Source organism: Propithecus coquereli, unplaced genomic scaffold, assembly GCF_000956105.1.
Source record: "Propithecus coquereli isolate 6110/MARCELLA unplaced genomic scaffold, Pcoq_1.0 Scaffold456, whole genome shotgun sequence".
In the NCBI taxonomy this organism is placed as follows: domain Eukaryota; kingdom Metazoa; phylum Chordata; class Mammalia; order Primates; family Indriidae; genus Propithecus; species Propithecus coquereli.
The window spans coordinates 955,257-973,704 of NW_012150352.1; the positions used below are offsets into that span (position 1 = coordinate 955,257).

General features: G+C 64.0%; 1 protein-coding gene across 1 annotated transcript in view; it reads left to right on the top strand.

Annotated features, from left to right (window-relative positions):
* RTN4R (reticulon 4 receptor) overlaps nucleotides 1–10,898 on the top strand; it is a 23,672-nt gene extending 12,774 nt beyond the window's left edge. Inside the window, exon 2 of the mRNA XM_012654960.1 lies at nucleotides 9,222–10,898. Within this exon, the coding sequence (XP_012510414.1) occupies nucleotides 9,222–10,621 (1,400 nt within the window). The 3' untranslated portion in view covers nucleotides 10,622–10,898. The remainder of the gene's footprint in view (nucleotides 1–9,221) is intronic.
* Nucleotides 10,899–18,448: the final 7,550 nt, after the last annotated feature.

The window sequence follows — 18,448 nt, forward strand, 5'->3', positions numbered from 1 at the left end:
CAGGCTGGTTTCGAACTCCTGAGCTCAAACAATCCGCCCGCCTCGGCCTCCCAGAGTGCTAGGATTACAGGCGTGAGCCACCGTGCCCGGCCTCTATTTCTAATTTCCAGGCACTCTTCCTTGTTCTCTGATGGCTCCTGGTTCACAGCGCCCTGTTCTTTTTTGAATCCCTTTCCATCCCTGGGAGGATGCTAATTCGATTTTTCTCTTATTGTTGTCTTTTCTCCACACCGGATCTTCTTCCTCCACAGTCGTTTCCCCTCCTCGGTGGTCGCTAGTTTCCTGGTCACCTTCGCAAGGGAGGCTGGTTGAGTGGCCTGTGGAGATGGGTCTCCTCCTCCAGCCAGCGGGCAGGAGCCGCCCTGGGTACCCCTGGTGCCGGTGTGGAGACCCTTTCCCTGGGTGTTTCTCCAGGGGAGCAGCTAGCTGCTGTGCTCCCTACCCCTCGAGGGGTGCTTCACATCGCCATTGCCTTAGTGGGTCTCAGGAGGGGCAAACACGCCTCTCACACAGATCGTGTGTCGAACACGTGGTGAGTGGGCGGGGCAGGGGGACCTCCAGCGTTGTCTGAGAAGGTGCTGGGGGTCTGCCGTAAGGTGAGCAGGGTCCGGGCCTGTCTGTGAGCCTCCCTTCTCTGCTGAGGCTGACAGTGGTGGAGCCGGCAGGGAAGTGGCGCCAGGAGTGTTTGCAGCAAAGCCTGGCACCCCACCTTCCTCTGGCCCAGACGTCCTGCCCACAGCCTCTCCTGGACAAAGCAAGGACTGCCTGTCGGGCCGGCCAGAGTGGCCTTGAGACGCTGGAGCAGAGGGATCTGCATGGCTCCGGATGCCACATCTGAGCTGTGCCTAATGTCCTAGGCTCTTCACCTGAGACAGGCTGATCAGGATCAGACCCACAGGCCTCTGAGGAGGCCACAGAACCCAGGCCCACCTGGGCAGGGTTTCCAGGCTAGAGGTGTATCTGGGGTCCTGGGGGAGCTGGCCCATCATTGTCCTCATCACTGGTGGGGCCAGCAGATTCTCTAGCTACTCAGAGAGGGGGGTGCGGAGGCTACATCTGAGCCCAGGGCTGCAGCACCCCAGGGCCCACCCTCAGCCAGCCCAGGGAAGGAGGCCTGGGCAGGGGTCAGGGTGCTGTGGGGGCCAGGGAGCCCAGGGTGGCTGCCCCTCCCTGTGTGCCATCCCTGGTCTCAAGGTCTGCACTGGTTGCTGGGGTGAGCAGGGATCGTGGAGCCCAGATTGCTTGTTCTGTCCGCTGGCCTTGCTGGTGCCCTTGTCTGAGGAGTGGGGTTGACAGTCACACCTTACTATGCCATGGGGATGTTATGAAACCCTCGGAAATGAGGAAAGTCTTCACTTTGGGCTGTCCCAGGGGGCCAAGGGGCCCCCATCCCTCCCTCTCCCTCCTGTTCTTGCTCCTGGGCCCTGTGTGAGGCTGGGGGTGGAACAGTGGACTGGCAGGGCCTCCATGGGAGACAGATGCTCATCAAAGGAGCCTTGCACACCCTCAAGACACCGATGCTGGAATGGGGCATCTTTGGGTGAAAACCCTACCCAGGGATGTCTGGTGTCCACTCAGCACTAGCCTCCACTCACTTGTCTCTCCGGCTCCCATCCTGTCTAAGGCTGGCTGCGCCCGAGGTAAGCTCCATGTCAGCCCAGGCTGCCCTCCATCCAAGGACCTTACACGTAGCTGGTGTGATGATGATGGTGATGGTGATGCTGGTGATGGTGATGATGATAATATGATGTTGATGGTGATGAAGGTGATGATGGTAATGGTGATGAAGGTGATGATGATGGTGGTGATCAAGGTGATGGGGATGCTGGTGATAAAGGTGGTGATGGTGATGATATGGTGATAATGGTGAGAGTGATGAAGGTGATGATGGTGATGATACAGTGATGAAGGTGATGATGGTGATGATGGGGATGGTGATGAAGGTGATGGTGGTGGTGATGATGATGACGACAAGGACAGCAAATGCCTCCAGAGCTCACTTTCACCTTCACAGTCCTGGCCATAGGTCTGCAGGAGCAGCCAGGCCTAAAGCCACTGAGGGAGGCCCAGGGCAGCCTGTGTGCGCGGAGGTGCCACACTCCTAGTCCTCTTTCCTTTCCTGGACCGAGTCTTCTGCCCTTTGATATTTCTTTGTTCTTAACTGTGAGGACCCTGTTAGCAGAGGCCCGGAACCTTGACGTCCTGGGAAGCGCATCCACACTGACCTGCCTGTGACCCCTCCTTCCAGCCCCTGCCCGGCCCAGGGTGGCGACTTGATGTTAATGGGTCAGCGCGCCACCTTGGTGTGACTTGGCCAGAGCTCCTGGCACGCGATGCAGGGAGGGACCTCCCAAGCCCTACAGGGTCCCGGGACAGTTGATTGTCATGGAGGGGCTGTGGCCCCAGAGACCCCCTCAACCTCAGTTAAACCACCACCCACCCTAAAACCACCTCCCCTAGATTTGTCTCCCCTGAGGCACCATCAGGGTCCCTCCTTCCCAAGCTGGATTGTCACCCAGCACCTCCGCCTCTGTCCCTTTGCTCCTTACAATTTTGTTCTCTTTGTGTGGGGGGTTTGAGACAGGGTCTCACTATGTTGCCCACGCTAGTCTCTAACTCCTGGGGTCAAGCAGTCCTCTCTCCTCAGTGTCCCAAGTAGCTGGGACTACAGGCATAGGCCACCAGCGCGCGGGCTTGTGTTTTTAAGCTTAACTCTTTTGTGCGTGTTTAAGCCTCCCGACAGCCTCCTTAGCAGCCTCTTTAGCCTTCTTTTGACCTGCAGGGTATTTTAGAAGCCCCTTGTCTCCCCACGTCCACCCCCATCCCTGTGAGATGCTGACCCTGCACTGAGGTGAGAGGCCACTGGGCTCTGTTTACACAGGCCTCAACAGGACAGTGGTCTTCCCTGACCCTTGGTTTCCCTTTCATTAGGTGGAGGTTAAGGTGACCTCTGCTGGGGCTGTTGTGAGGGTGAAGGTGGCCGCACCCACCGCAGCAGGCTCTCACTCAAAACTAGGTTGGCAAACTGTTTCTGTAAAGGGCGTGATACTAAATGATTCCAGCTGTGTGGGCCACGCGGTGTGTCATAACAACACAACCCTGCCATTGTAGCAGGACAGCAGCCACAGCAATGCGCGAGCACACGGGTGTGGCTGTCCGCCAAGAACACGTCCTTCGCAGAAGCAGCCGGCCTTGGGCCAGGGCACCAGGTGCCAGTAGCCGACAAGGTGCGAGGCCCATTGGCTCTGACGGGGGTTCCACTCTGGCCACCTGGACATAGGGCTCTGGCCTCGGCCGGGGGTGACTCCAGTGGGGTGTCCCAGGCTGAGGAGGCCATTTGCTGTGTTGGGGATCCCTCCTCCCCTGGAAAGGGCCCACTGGCCCTCCCTGCCTGCCCCTGGCCAGGCACACTTCTAGCCCCACTGGGGTTCTCCGTGGTCTCAGCCAGCGCTGCCGCCAGCTCAGTTTCAAAGGTGAAGGGCTGGGCTGTACCTGGGATGACTCAGGTAGGTCCTGTCCAGCTGCTGTCCTCCTGACTGGGGCTGGTCTGAGCTGCTGCGAGACCCGCATGTGTCTTTTCATAGCAGAATAAATTCTGCGCAGACAGAGGCTGCCTGCCCGCCTTGTTGGCCATGTTTTACAAGTGCCGAGGGCAGGAGGACCCGTGGTGCTGCGCTCGCCCATCTTCCTCCCACTGCGGTGGACAGCAGACCCTCCACCCCGGCCTGGCTCCTGGGAGGGGCCCCGTCCAACGACCCTCCGCTGCTCAGCTGAGCCCGCCTCGCCCCAGGCCCGGCAGCCCCAGGCCCAGGTGTATGTGCTACTGCAGCGCTCCCCGGGTCCCTGCTCTTGCACCCAGCCTGCGTGCTCGAGGCTGACACTTGGCCTCACAGGCCATGGTCAGCTATGTGCAAGCGGCAGACCTGGGGGCTGGGGCTCAGGTTGGGGTGCTCGCCCTGGGAATGGATGTGGGGCCTGAGGGAGGGCAGGACCCAGCACTGGGCACCCGGGCCTGGGCAGGGGCAGGGCGGGGCGAGCAGACGGCATGGGGGCAGGTGTGTGGTGTGCTGGGGGCACAGGGCGTGGCCCCTCCCCAACCCCCCAGGGCAGGGCCATGTCCTCATTAGCATCCTCAGGGGACTTGAACCCACACTGGCCGAGGGATTGAATCAGCCGCAGCATCAGGATGGGCCCATCATGGGGACAGAATTGTCCCAATAATTAGGCAGCAGTGTTTGTTGGTGGCCTGATGGGGCAGGGAGGAGGGGGAGTGGGCTCTGGCCTCCTGTGGAGGAGGGACACTGGCTGAGTCCCTGGAGCCCAGTGGCCTACAATAGCCATGTCCTGGGCTAGACCGGGCTTCAGCCAGACAGAGCCCTCAGAGCGGGGCTCACAGGGGCAGATGCTGAGCAGGCTGGGCTGGACAGGGCGAGGCTCCGGAGCCCTCCAGCTGAGCACGGCCAAGGATGAGTCCCTGAGGTCTGGGCACTGGGCTGAGTGTCCTGCCCACCAGAGAGTCTGCCCAGACCTGTGGGCTCCTGGGCTCCTGCCTTCGTCCTTGTACCTTTGGGCCAGCTGAGGCCCCTCCTTCTGACTCCCCAACGTGGCACCAGCCACGCAGCAGAGTGGCCACCCGTGGTCAGTGTGTCTGCAGCACTCGGCCCAGCACCTGGCCGAGGGCTGGAGGGAGCGCTGAGGGTGTGGACAGCCCTCGGGTGAGCCTGCGGTCCAGGCCTCCAGCTGGGCCAGGCCCCTGCCCCGCCAGCCTAAGCATCCATGACATGGAAGGTGGCCCCTCTCGGGTGTCGTGCTGGCTGGGAACTTTGGGACCATGCAGCTTGGGTTAGGCATGGGGGGCTAACCCTCTACTGCCCAGCCAGGCCTCTCAGCGCCCCAGTGCCAGGGTGCTGGGAATCCTCCTAGCCCTGGGGCTGTGGGCAGGTGGCTTCCTGAGGAGCCCAGCTCAGGCCTGGCCTGCTGGCTCTGGGTCCACCAGCATCCCATTGCCTCAGGGTGAGCCCAGCATCACCAGGCCCAGCTGGGCAGGAATGAGGTGTGGGGCTGGGCCTGGAGCCACCTTAGCCCAGGTGCAGTGCCCTCCTGTGTGGGGGGAGTCCTTGCCCGATGGCAACCTCACCTGCCCTCCTAGGCCCTACAGCCTCATCTTGAGAAGATCAATAAGGAGCAGGGCCCGGCCCGGGCGGCAGCAGCTGGTGGCCACACCCACAGGACACAGGGCCCCTGGCAGGTGGGCTGCCCCCTGGGGAGCTGCTGCCACCCTCCTGACCCCAGCACCTGCAGCCCCAGAAGGACACAGGAAGGGCTATGGGAACGAGAGCTGCCTCTGCACGTGTCTGTGGGCCGGAGGACAGACGGCAGGTGGGCGTGCGTGTGAGAAGTGAGTGAGGACATGGAGACAGATAGACAGGGAGGGGGTGAGGCCAGCAGGAGTGGGGAGCGGGTGCTGGGAGGGGTGCCCTGACCCTCTGTGGTGTGGGGACGGCACCAGCCCGCTACCCCCACCGGGAGCTATTTCTGGCCTTGGTGTGCTGAGCTGTGGCCTCCTGTTCTGCCTCGTAACTGTGGTCTGTGACGTGGCCACTTCACGGGGACATGGCTGGTGTGTCAGAGGATGCTGAGCTGCCCAATGTCCCGGCAGTGCTCTGCTCGCCTCCTTCCCCACAGCCTCCGCCCCAGCCTGGGGGCAGCAGCTCATAGCCTGCCTGGAGGTGCCCCTCCCAGCTGCAAGGGCACGGAAGGGCCCAGTGCTGCTCACCTGCCCTCGTGGGCAGCCCAGCCCCCCACACTCACGTTTCTTCCCAGGCCACAGTCCTTCGCGCTTCGCTGGACACGCCTTGTGGCCCCTCTGGGCAGCACTGTGGCTCCTTGGCCCACCCTTCCTCCTGGGTGGTCTGGGGTGGGGCAGGGCAGGCCTTCACCACACTCTCAGTGCCTCAGTTTGCTAATGTGTAACGTAGCGCTGGCGGGACCCTCCCAACCAGGCAGTGAAGGCTGGTGCCTTGCTGCCCTGTTGCGCATGGAGGCATTGGGACCCAAGGGCACTGAGCCGGTGGACGGACGAAGGCCGGTGCTCTGGGCCTCTAAGGCGCCATCTCTTAGCCTTGCCAGCTGGGAGTAGAGGGGTCCCTAAGGGACAGAGGGCAGGGCTCCAGGAGCCGTGGGAACGGGGAGGACACCAAAGAAGGCCATCCCAGCTAGGCTCCCGCTGCAGCTCCGCCAACGACACTGGGGTGAGCTGCTGACTTCAGCAGCAGCCTACCTGCCTGCCTGCCTGCCAGCCCCTGCAGGTCCCCAGAGCCAACCCCCCTCCTCCAGCCCCTCCCCTCCCCCCTCCTGCCCTTCCCTCCTCCCCACCCCCTCCCACAGTGACTGTGAACAGCACCCTTTGCTCACAGGAGCTGGTGGTGCAGGTGCCCACCTGGGATGCCTGCTGCTCATGCTGGGGGGACGCATCCAGGCCTATGCCACCCAGCATCCTGGGCCTTTAGCCTGGTGGTACAGGGCCCTGTCCCCCTGGGAAAGCTCAGAGCCTTCCAGACAGGGCTGGCTCCTGAGCCAGGCCTGGGCTGAGACTGGAACCCCATGCCCCACCCCAGCCCTGACAGCAGCACGCTGTCCCTGGGGAGGGCCCCAGGGCGACAACCGGAAGAAAGAGGAGCAAGGATGTGCCTGGGGATGGCAGGAGAGGCACAGTTTGTGCTGCACTCGGAGATGGGGGAGGGCGGTGAGGCCCAAGGCTGGGGAAAACCGCTGGGGCCTGGGCAGCCTCAGGTAGGCATGGGGCCGGCCTGGGTGGGGGCACTGATGCAGGGGCCTGGGGGTGTGCTCTGAGTGCTCTCTCTGTGGGAGCTGGGGCCACGGCAGGGCTGTTTGCTCAGCACATGTGCAGGGTGGGGGATTGAGCTCACACTGAGAATTGGGGGACAGAAAGAGAGTGGCTGGGGGTGGACCTGGAGGCCAGAGAGGCCTGTGGCCCAGGGGCTGCAGAGCAAAGGGGACAGGTCAGGGTGAGGGCCAGAGAGGCCTTCTGGGGTGGGTCCAGCCTCTGGGGTTGGGTCAGAGGACACCCCCCCATGACCTGGCTGAGTCTCCCTCACCCCCAGGGCCCCTGCTGTGAGTACAAACCTGTGCTGCAAAGTTGGGTTTGATTATCTCATAAAAAGATGCCCCTTCCTGCTCGCTCTGCGGAGGGGTTGCCATGGAGACCAGCAGGCAGGCCCCAAGGGGGCCAGGCTAGAGCCAATTACCACGGCTGCAGCGGGAGAAAGCCCACCTCACCCAAATCTCAGAAGTTGGTTTCCGAAAAGCAGTCCTCTCAACGGGGACGGAGCCGTCCATGCCTTTGCACCTTGTTCCTGCTTCCTGGCAGGGCTGGGTGCCAGGCGGCTGCCCCGAAGTGCCCCTGCCTCCCATGGCTCCATCCTGAAGCTCGGCCTGGGGCATTTGCAGAGTGGGCACAGTGGCCTCGGGAGGGCGGAGATCCCTGAGCAAGGGATTCACTCTGGGAGTCAGCTGAGCCCCAACATGGGGCCGCTCCCAGCCCACCGCTTCAGCCTGGGAGCCATAGGACGTGGCCTAGTGGTGGCACGGCTCAGTCCTGATTTGGGGGATGCGGTCACCATGTGTGGCAGGCGACCCATCTTGGTGAGACCGGTTGGCAGCAAGGTGTGGTCAGCGATGTAGCAGTGAGGTCCTGAGCCTGCCGCGGGAGCTCCTGGGGGCTCCCCCTACCCTCCCCACCTCAGGTCCCTCCAGGGACAGCAGGTGAGAGACTGGGGGGAGCTGGCATGACCAGGCCCCACCTTCCCAGGGAGAGTGCACAAGAGAGTGCAGCAAGGGTGGCAACAGTTCACATCTGACATCAGGTTGTGACACCTCCCTCACACAGCTCACCCAGGGAGGGGTGCCCAGGCCTGGGAGGCTCCTGGGCTGGGCATGTCCCTCTGAGACCCTAGCAGGTCTGCCTTCTCCCTGGCAGCCAACAAATGGCCTGAGGGTGGCAAAGGAGGCCCCCAGGCTATGGGGAGGGGGTCCTCAGGACCTGGGGACCAGAGCCTGAAAGGACACGCATGCCTGGTGACCACTGCACTTGCTGGGCTCTGGGTTGGGGCATCTGCACTGGCCCAGGCAGATGGGGACCCAGTGGGACAGGGGCCCCAGGGTGGGTTGGAGGGCCCCAGGGTCACACAGCTCACACAATGCTGGCGTGTTGTCCTCTCCTTTCTCCTGCCTGGCTCCAACCCCAGCACTAAGCCAGCCTCGGTCTGCAGAGTCCTGCGCTTAGCCAGCTGCCAGGGAAGGTGTTAGCTGTCAAGGAAGGTGTTAGCTGATAAGCCGCAACCCTCCCAGGGGGATTCACATTTTAATAGACTCTCTCCTGAAGGCAGAGAGAACCTTCAACGTTTGGGGAGGGGTGCTCTAACGGTGGGCTGAAAGAGGCGGTGATGCTTACTGCGGGGCACGGGGCCCTGCTGGCGAGGCCGGGTCTGGACTTGGCACCCCAGCAAGGGCCCGCTGCCAATATAGGTGCTTGGTGAAGCCCAGGTGTGTCTGGCCAGCAGTGGAGGCTGTCCCTGCTGAGGGTGTGTCTGGGTGGGAGGGGTGAGGGCAGCTGGATGGTGCAGGGACTGGCTGGGAAGCAGCGAGCTCCTCCCTTCTCCCGGTGGAGAGAGAGAAAGAGGCCGGGTGGTGGGGGCATGGAGGCTTCAGGAGGTGTTTCTGCCAAGTCAGGAAGTGCCTGAAAGGAGGATGTGTGGGGGAGGGAGCAGCCTGCCTGGGGGCACTCGTCTTCCTCCCCGGCACACACGCTCCTGTTTCTGGGGTAGCAGGGGTGCTAGCAGGAGAGCCCCAGCCTCGTTATGCTTCCTGGGCCTGCTGATGTGGGGACTCCAGGACCGCTGCAGGGCTCTCTGTTGGCTGGAGTCCTGAGAAGGTGTCTGCAGTTGTGAGCACCTGTCCCGGGAGGTGATGCAGTGGCCAAGCCTGAGCGCGGGGCGTCTGCAGGGGGGTTTCCTGGGGAGGAGTGTGCTGCTCCCACTGCGCCACAGCCCAGCAGCATCTGTGTGGAGCAGGGATCCCAACGCCTCAATCCCAGGGGTCCCCGCCCAAGGCCCAATCCCGGGGGCCAGCCTGGCTCCAGCACAACCCCCAGCATCTCTGGGACCCTCCTGCCGGCTAACTGCCCTGTGCTCTGCCCTCAGGGAGCCGGCTTCTGGCATGGGTGCTATGGCTGCAGGCCTGGCAGGTGGCGGCCCCATGCCCAGGCGCCTGCGTGTGCTACAACGAGCCCAAGGTGACAACGAGCTGCCCCCAGCAGGGCCTGCAGGCTGTGCCCACAGGCATCCCGGCCGCCAGCCAGCGCATCTTCCTGCACGGCAACCGCATCTCGCACGTGCCAGCAGCCAGCTTCCGCGCCTGCCGCAACCTCACCATCCTGTGGCTGCACTCGAACGCGCTCGCCCGAATCGACGCCGCCGCCTTCACCGGCCTCACCCTCCTCGAACAGCTGGACCTCAGTGACAACGCACAGCTCCGAGCCGTGGACCCCGCCACGTTCCACGGCCTGGGCCGCCTGCACACGCTGCACCTGGACCGCTGTGGCCTGCAGGAGCTGGGCCCCGGCCTGTTCCGAGGCCTGGCTGCCCTGCAGTACCTCTACCTTCAGGACAACGGGCTGCAGGCGCTGCCCGACGACACCTTCCGAGACCTGGGCAACCTCACTCACCTCTTCCTGCATGGCAACCGCATCCCCAGCGTGCCCGAACGCGCCTTCCGGGGTCTGCACAGTCTGGACCGCCTGCTGCTGCACCAGAACCATGTGGCCCACGTGCATCCACAGGCTTTCCGCGACCTCGGCCGCCTCATGACGCTGTACCTGTTCGCCAACAACTTGTCCGCACTGCCTGCAGAGGCCCTGGCACCCCTGCGCTCCCTGCAGTACCTGCGGCTCAATGACAACCCCTGGGTGTGCGACTGCCGGGCACGCCCACTCTGGGCCTGGCTGCAGAAGTTCCGTGGCTCCTCATCGGAGCTGCAATGCAGCCTGCCCCCGCGTCTGGCCGGCCGGGACCTCAAGCGCCTGGTGGCCGGAGACCTTGAGGGCTGCGCTGTGGCCGCCCGGCCCTCCCGTCCCATCCGGACCGGCGGGCCCACAGATGAGGAGCTGCTGGCACTGCCCAAGTGCTGCCAGCCGGATGCTGCAGACAAGAACTCGGTGCTGGAGCCCGGGAGGCCGGGCTCAGCCGGAAATGCACTGAAGGGGCGCGTGCCACCAGGCGACAGCCCACCGGGCAATGGCTCAGGCCCACGGCACATCAATGACTCCCCCTTTGGGACCCTGCCCAGCTCGGCCGAGCCCCCACTGACCGCTCTGCGGCCTGAGGGCTCCGAGCCCCCAGGGTTCCCCACCTCAGGCCCTCGCCGGAGGCCTGGCTGTTCCCGCAAGAACCGCACCCGCAGCCACTGCCGCCTGGGCCAGGCAGGTAGTGGGGGCAGCGGGGCAGGCGACGCAGAGGGCTCAGGTGCCCTGCCCACACTGGCCTGCAGCTTTGCGCCCCTGGGCCTTGCGCTGGTGCTGGGGACAGTGCTCAGGCCCTGCTGACCCCCTGGCACGAGAGTGCTCCACAGCCAGCTGTGTGTACATACGGGGTCTCCCTGCACCCGCCAGCAAACGGTAGGCCCCGCTGGGTAGGCCAGGCCCTCCCTGCCGGACACCTCCCGCCCGCCACCCCATCTCCACCCATCATGTTTACAGGGTTCGGCGGCAGCGTTTGTTCCAGAACGCTGCCTCCCACCCGATCGCGGTATAGAGAGATATGCATTTTATTTTACTTGTGTAAAAATATTGGACGACGTGGAATAAAGAGCTCTTTTCTTAAGCTATGGCCTCTCAGGCTGAGGGTGCTGTGGGCGGTAAGAGGCGGAAGTGGGTGCTGGGGGTGCAGCCACTCCCCCATCATGAGGCCTGAAAGAAGGGGAGTCATGGGCAGCTCGGACACCCAGGCGGCCTGGTCCCCTGCCAGCCCAGCCACAAAGACTCAGCTCGCTCCCCAAGAGCTCGGCTGACAGAGCACATGCCAGGCCCACGGGCCTTGACGTGGCAGCTTGTGGGGATGTCCGACCTGGGGCCCCCAACCCCAGCCAGCCCAGCCTGAGCTACCCCCAGGATGAGGATGAGGGTGCTGAGGTCCAGAAGGACCCTGCTCCCGCCACTGGGGGTGGGCAGGAGGGGGAGGCCCAGCAGGGGCCGTGTGCACCCTCACGCCACTGCTCATGGTCGCACGCCACTCATGCCCCAGCCCCACACGCCTGTGCCCAGGGCACCCCCACTTACACCACAGCAACACCCCAGATCCGGGCCCTCATGGATCTGCGTGCCCCTGCACACATGTGTGCACAGGACACATGCGCACGTGGCAGGGCAGGGACCACACGTGTACACACAGGCATGCACGCATGTGCTGGCAAGTAGCATGAGCAGCACAGGCAAAAATATGCATAGGCACGCTTTGCTTTCCAGGCCTGGGCTGGAGGACTTGGAGACAAAGGGAAGGGGCCACGTGGCCAGAAGCCATCCCAGGGAAGGACCCCCCCCCCAGGGGAGGGGCTGGGGAGAAAGGAGGGAGAGGCACACGATGCCGGTGACATGGGAGAGCGTGGGGAGCGCTGCTGCCATGCCAGATGGCCGTGGGGGCGGCTGGGCTCGGAGCCGGGGGAGGGGATGTGCTTGGCAGCCAAGGGTCCCCCCACCCCACCCCCACCCCCCGCCTGCTCCTCTGTGTCACTGCTGAGGAGGGGCTCAGACCAAGGCCGGCTCAGGATGTCCTGGTCCTAGCCCTACCCCTCCTCAGCAGGGGCCTCCACCTGCTGCCAACTCCTCCAGGACAGCCTCATGCCTGTGCCACTGGGTGCTGCCTGGCCCTGCACGGCTGCCCGAATCTCCACCTGGAGTTTGCTCTCTGCATGCAGGAACTCCAGGGCTGGCAGCTCTGCCCCAGGGCTGGGGACGGGCAGCTCAGGCAGGCCCTGCCCAGATCTGCACCGTCTGCCCCACCCACGCTGCTTCCCCAGGCCCTCTGGGCCCAGGAGACCCCATTGCTTCTCCTCTGCAGCTCTGCACAGCCTGCTGTCGAGACGCTGATGCCTACAGCCCCACCCTTAGTGCTCCCTGGCACCCCCGTTCTCTGTGACCCCATAGCCGCGCCCAGGAGTCTGCCAGCCTATGGCTGGGTGCTGGTGGGCAAAGCGTGGGCAGGCATTTCTTTATTCATTTTCTCCCAAGTGGCCCCTGCTGTGCCCGAGAAGACACAAGGGAACTTGCTAAATCCAGGGTAGGGGGCAGGGCTGAGGCAGGGGCTCCTGCATGAGTCAGAACCAGGAAACTGCCGCTCCTGAGCTGCCCATCTGCAGGGCATCGGCAGCATCCTCAGTGGCTTGAGGAAGGACGGTAGGTCCCACCTCAGCTTGCACACCTCCCAAGACGAGGAGCTCACTATCTGTGGTGGGCCCACTCCTCACGAGAGGCAGGCACCTGTGTGCCATCAGACACCTTTCAGGCTGTGTGTGTCACCACCAGCTGGCCCTCAGATGGGGGCTGGGAGCCTACGGGAGGTGGTGGCTCAGGAGGCGACAGCGCCCCACACTGAGCTGTGACCAGGCTGACCAACCTGGTGCCCTGGCTGGGCCCTGCCTCTGTGGTCACTTGCTCCTCCTGGCACCACCAAAGCCCCTAGCCCGGCCCTCGGGGCTCTGCACCTGCCCCTCCACGCCACAGTGGGGGCTTGCGCAGTGGCGAGGTAGGGGGTTGGCCTGAGGAGAGGGTAGGAGGATTCAGAAGGAAGTGGAGAGTTTCACATTGGACTCGGCAGGAAGCGTGGATGCCTTGATGGGCCGGGGGCGGCGGCAGTGCTCCCAGGCGTCTGCCCTGAGCAGCAGGCATGGGGTGCCTCTCCCCGAGGTGGGCAGCAGGCATGGGGTGCCTCTCCCCAAGGTGGGGGCACCAGCAGGAGCGGCCGCCTTGTTGAGGCCCAGAAGACATCTGGGCGGGGGTGTCGCGTGGGCTGTGCAGGCTGAGCTCAGGAGAGGGGCCCGGCTGGAGGACACATTTGGGAGTCGTGAGCAGTTGGGTGATATTTACAGCCCAGGAAGAGATGAGCTCACCGGCCGGTGCTGATGGGGCCGGGAGGGGGCGGGGTGCTGAGCCAGGACCCAGGGGCTCAGCTCTTGCCTGCACCCCCCCACCCCCTCTCAGGCCATGCCTGCCCTAGCCCTGGCCCAGTTGGTGCCCACTGAGGTCAAGTGCCAGAGGGTGGGTAGGCCGGTGGCTGATTGTCCAGCCTTCGTCCCCCGGACACTGAGGCCAGTGCAGGAAGCTGATTAACTGCACGCTGCCTGCTGGTTTGGCACAGCCCCTGCCCAGGGATGCCTGCTCAGCTGCAAGGCGACCTGCAGACAGAGTCCTTCACAGCTCAGGGCCAATCCTTGTGTCCCGGGGCGGTGCCACCAAGCACAATCAGTGGAGGATGACACCTGGGCTGGGCTAACAGTGGTTGCAGCCACCTGGGTGATGGGCTGCTCTTGGGGGCACTCCCCCCAGCCACCACCCCACCCCAGGGGCCCTGCTGGTGTCCCTGGAGTTGCCCTGTGCACCGGCCACCCAGGGGCTGCAGGGTTGGCCGTGTCCTAGGATGGGAGCGCCTACCCCATTTATCTGGCTGCCCTGAGCTTTGCATAGTAATTGGGAGAATTATTTTTTAATTCTTAAATTAGTCCTGAAATAATAGAAGTAGCAGAATGTTCAGCAGCTGATGGTAGACTAATGTCCAGTGAGACTGAGAACATGCTGGAAACAAGTTTAGAGGGAAGCAAATGTTTATTTGTTGCATGAGCTGGGGCTCAGGGACCAGCCACAGTGGCGGCGGGGTGGGGGATGCCACCTGCCTCAGTCCCCAGCCCTGCCCCAGCTGGCAGCCTCCCTGGCATGCGGCGAGCCTTGCTAGGAGGACACTGTCCCCAGGGTGCACACAGGGAAGCTGAGGCCCAGAGGTATGAAGTGATGTGTCAGGCAGGACTGGACCTGAGGCCGGGCTCGGTCAGATACCTGCTGCCAAGCATGGCTTCTCCACCCGGTACCTGGGCCTCTCCCCTGTGCCAGTCAGCCTGGGGATGTCCCTCAGTGGGGACACACGCTGAGCTGTGGTGGGCACATGACCACTGCAATTCTGTCTGGTCAGGTGGCCTTCGGGTCACCTCTGGCCACAATGAGGAGGCCCACCTTTGACTAAACATCCCCCAAGAGGCTGGGCCAAACCTGGAGTCCTGAGGGTCAGGTAGAGCCAGTGGGCAGAGGAGCGGGCACCCATCCAGCCCCATCTCCCCTGCACCTGCCCCCGGCTCCAGCCACAGAACTCTCGGATCCTCTTCTCAGCACCTCCACTTTGCTCCATGCTCAGCTCTGACACTACCCCCTCCTCCAGGAAGCCCTCTCGCATCCCCCAGGCTGATCCCCACCCAGCCATGTGGTCACAGAGCAGATCCGCAGCGTGCAGATCTGAACGGCCAGATCGCTACACCTCAATAGCCCTCGGATTCCCGCCTGGTATGAGGAGTGAGTAAACCCCCACGGGATGGGTCCCTGCTTGGGCCCGCACCAGAGGGGCTCATAGATGGCTGTGATGGCCGAGGCCCCCAGCAGAGGGGCCAGACAGGCCATTTCTGCCACAGGGGCACCAGGCCTCCAGCCGTCCCCACCCACCACCTGTCTTCTTGGCCCTCGGACCCCAGTAGTGAGCTCTCATCTGGATCCCCAGGTGCAGGCAGTCCCTCAAGGCCACGTAGCAAGTGGTGGAACCCGGCTGAGCTGGGCTGGTGGCCTGAGCATGCTCCACCCCCATGGGGCCCCCAGAGCTGGCACAGGGACCCCTGACCCTCACGTCAACCGAGCACTCAGCCCGATGCTCCGCGTGTTACACAGGCGGCATTTCCCACTCTCCAGCACGAGGTGGCACACGGGCCGGCAGGGCCTGCTGGCCATGAGCAGGGCGGGACCCACAGCCATGAGGGCGTCGGGGGGCGCCCAGCCCCTCGGGGATGCTGCCCCTCGGCCAACGCCGTGGCTGGGCAGAGGGTCCCTTGTGATCCTACCCAGTTCACCACGCATTTATTATGCATCTACTGTGTGCCTTGTAGAACCCGTGGGCCTCCTTCCTGGCCAGGGAGCCCCTGAGGCTGCAACGTTACTCCTGGGCCACCTAGGTGAGAGAGGGACCCTGCCGGGCCTGGGCCGCTGCCAGCCATGTGGATGTGGAAGGCCACGTTCCGTGGGCTGGCATGTGGCATCCACACAGATGGGTGCATGAGGGCAGAGCGGCACATTATCCCCACATATGGCCCAGCCTCTCCCGGTCCCCCAGACAAAGCGAAGGGCAGAGGACGGCCCCTTCTGCGGATGCCCGTGGCACTGCCCGGCCCACACCGAGCTTCTCCTGCCAGGGCGGCCTCCACGGGGAGGGCCAATTAAACCCACCGCCGACCGGCCGACAGACACCGGGGAGCAGGAGGCCTCCGATTTGTCTCCACAAAGGGCTGTGCGGAGATTTATGGGCAATAAAGGAACATCCATCTCTGGGCAGGCAGAGGAGCGGCGGCCGGGCCGGCAGGCGGGGGCAGCCCCCCGGATCGTGGGCATGGAAGCCGCATGAATGATGCCGCCAAGAAGAGTCAGGCTGCGGCTTGCAGGGCTGCTCACCCAGAAGGAGAAAAATAAATGTGAACAATTAGAGGATGATGAAGACCTTGCAGGAAAGACACCTCAACGCGGGGTGCGCAGCCAGCAAGGCCGGCCAGGAGGGGCTGGGGGCCAGGCCAGCAACAGGGCTGGGGCTGGCCGTGGGGGAGGGACGTGGAGACAGCCCGCTGCCGCTGCACAGTTATTTCTGAAAAATGATGGAGCGAAGAGTGGCGGCGGGCAGGGGCTGCAACTCCCGGGCTCTGGGAGGCGGTCGCTGCGTCAGTGGGGGCAGCAGGAGGCTCAGCCTCCATCCGAAGCCCTCCCTGAGGCCAGACCTACCCTCAAGGCCGCAGCCCTTTCTGGTGCCCAGCTGCCCCCTCCTCCCAGACGGTGCTTCGGGGTGTGAGTGAGGGCCCTGTCTGTCGGTCCCTGTCTGCCTGTCCATGCGTCTGCCCACCACTCACTGAATTCAACAAACCGTCTCCTGCTCTTCTCAACAAGACCCACTGTGGAGGGGGTGAGGGACTGCGGCCTTCCCATCCCCAGGTCAATGTCATGCAGGACACTGCCTTCCTCCACTCCAGCCAAGGACCCTGCCAGACCTGCAAAGGAACAAACTGGCCAAGAGGCCACGTCCACACCTGACGTGGGCGGGGACCCCAGCCTGGGGCAGCCATGCTGTTGCCTGAGGTCCTGCCACCCCCAGGGAGGCCTGTGGCACTGATTCCCTGGGTCCCTCCTGGCCCTACCGCCCCACCTGGTCTGTCCAGGGGCCCAGGTGGGGAATTCAGGTGGTGCCAGCCCAGCCTGCTTGCTGTGGGCCCCGGGACTGGAGGCAGCCATGCCTGGAGTGGGAGGCGAGATTGCCAGCCAAGCCCACTCCAGGTTAACCTGAGCTCCAAGACTGTGCAGAACTTACCAGCCCACCAGGCTTGTCCTGTAAAAGCCGGTCCCAATTAACACCACCACAGAGAAGCGCCCAGCAACACACTCTCCGAAGAGGACGTATCTCTGGGCGGGGAGGGCAAGTGCTGATACCACCCCTGCAGTAGCCATGGGCCTCAGCGAGCGCTGGGGAGCCAGTGCAGGCCCCGCCCAGAGCCTTCCTCCACCCCAGGGACGGGTCAGCCGGACCATTCACCCACTGACTCCCTTCACAATCAGCTGAGGGCATTTCCAGGCTGGCCAGAGGGACAGGGCAGCTCCACAGGGCACAGGCGGCTGGGGGCCAGCACACTGGGCCCGCCTGCCTGTGAGAGGTGACCCCACCTGAATCAGAAGGAACAGCAGTATCTCCTGCCCCCACAACCCCACCCCGGGGGGGCTCCCAGCACCTGGTGACAGCAGTACCCCCTGGGCATGAGGATGGGGGATGCAGCCCACTGAGTCCCCCAGGGCCTGTAGGGAGCAGTGGATGCCAGGCCAGCCCTCAAGAGCTGGGGCCCTTATCCCTAAGACCCAGGCAGGACACTGACCCTCGCCCCTCCCTAGGCCCACCCGGGCATCCCTGCGGAGACCAGGTGGTCAGGCCAGCAGCCTGACTCTCCGTGGCGAAGGCCTGAAGGCCAGAGCAGGTGCGACCCTCCTTGCCAAAGCCAGCCCCTGACCTGAAGGCCACTCTGTGAAGCAGGTGTCATCTGGGATGCCCTGGGTTGAGCAATGGTTGGGTGCCCAGGAGACCCTCGTGGCTGACAGCAGGTCCTCAAGGACGCCAAAGACCTGTGGGCACAGGTGGGCGCTGACCTTCAACAGCTGAAGGAGAGAAACTGCCTTTGGGGATGCGCTGGACGCCGTCCCTGTGGCAAAAGCAGCCAAGCGATAACCAAGCCCTGACCTGTGTTGCCACAGCGAAGCCATGGTGCTGGTGACCAGGGCACAGCCGCCCGGGAAGCTGCAGGGAAGACCACATGGAGTCACCAGCCAGGGCAGGTCAGTGAAGGACCCCTCAGTCCCCATGCCTCATTGACACGTGTCCACCCCCAGGGCTGGTGAGGAGTGAGGGCCACCCGAGCCCAGCCTCCAGTGTCAGGCTGACAGCAGCAGCCCAGCTCGGGGGCTGGTATGTCAGCTGCAGCCTCGGTGTCATTGCCACTGCCATGAACGTTCCAGGAGAAAAGGCAGGGGGTCCCACACCCAGCCTCCTCCCCCGCAGCGAGTCCCACAGTTGCTCTGAGACACAGTGTGACACCCGGAGCAGCCACCCTGGGACCACAGGACCAGCGGGAGCCAGAGCAGGGCCCCCAGGGACAGCCAGCTGAGCTGAGAAGGCAGAGCCTCCTCGGGTGGCCCTGGTGCAGGCCTGGGCCCCGCCCTCACCCTGGGTCCACAGAGAGGGGAGAGCTGGGAGGGCAGCGGGCCTCAGGCCAGGAGCCCAGAACGCTCACCAGGGACCAGGCGCCTACAGCCCCTCACCTTCCCCGCGTTGCCGATGCATGGAAAGCCCAGGCAGAGCCGAGCAGCGGCCCTTGGGGCGGGGCTCCCCTGACCCACAGCCAACCTTTGGTGGCCAAATTACTTCTGTGCTGTGGGTGTCACAGTTGCACACCCTGACAGCCACTCAGTCCCTGAGGGGCTGTGGGAGGAGGGACTCTCCCCTCCCACCCTACCTGGCTGGGCAGGAACAGCCTGTGTGCAGAAGGAATAGCCTGTGCGGGGTGCTGAGGCAGGAGAGCCAGGGGTCCGAGGGGTTTGACTGCTCAC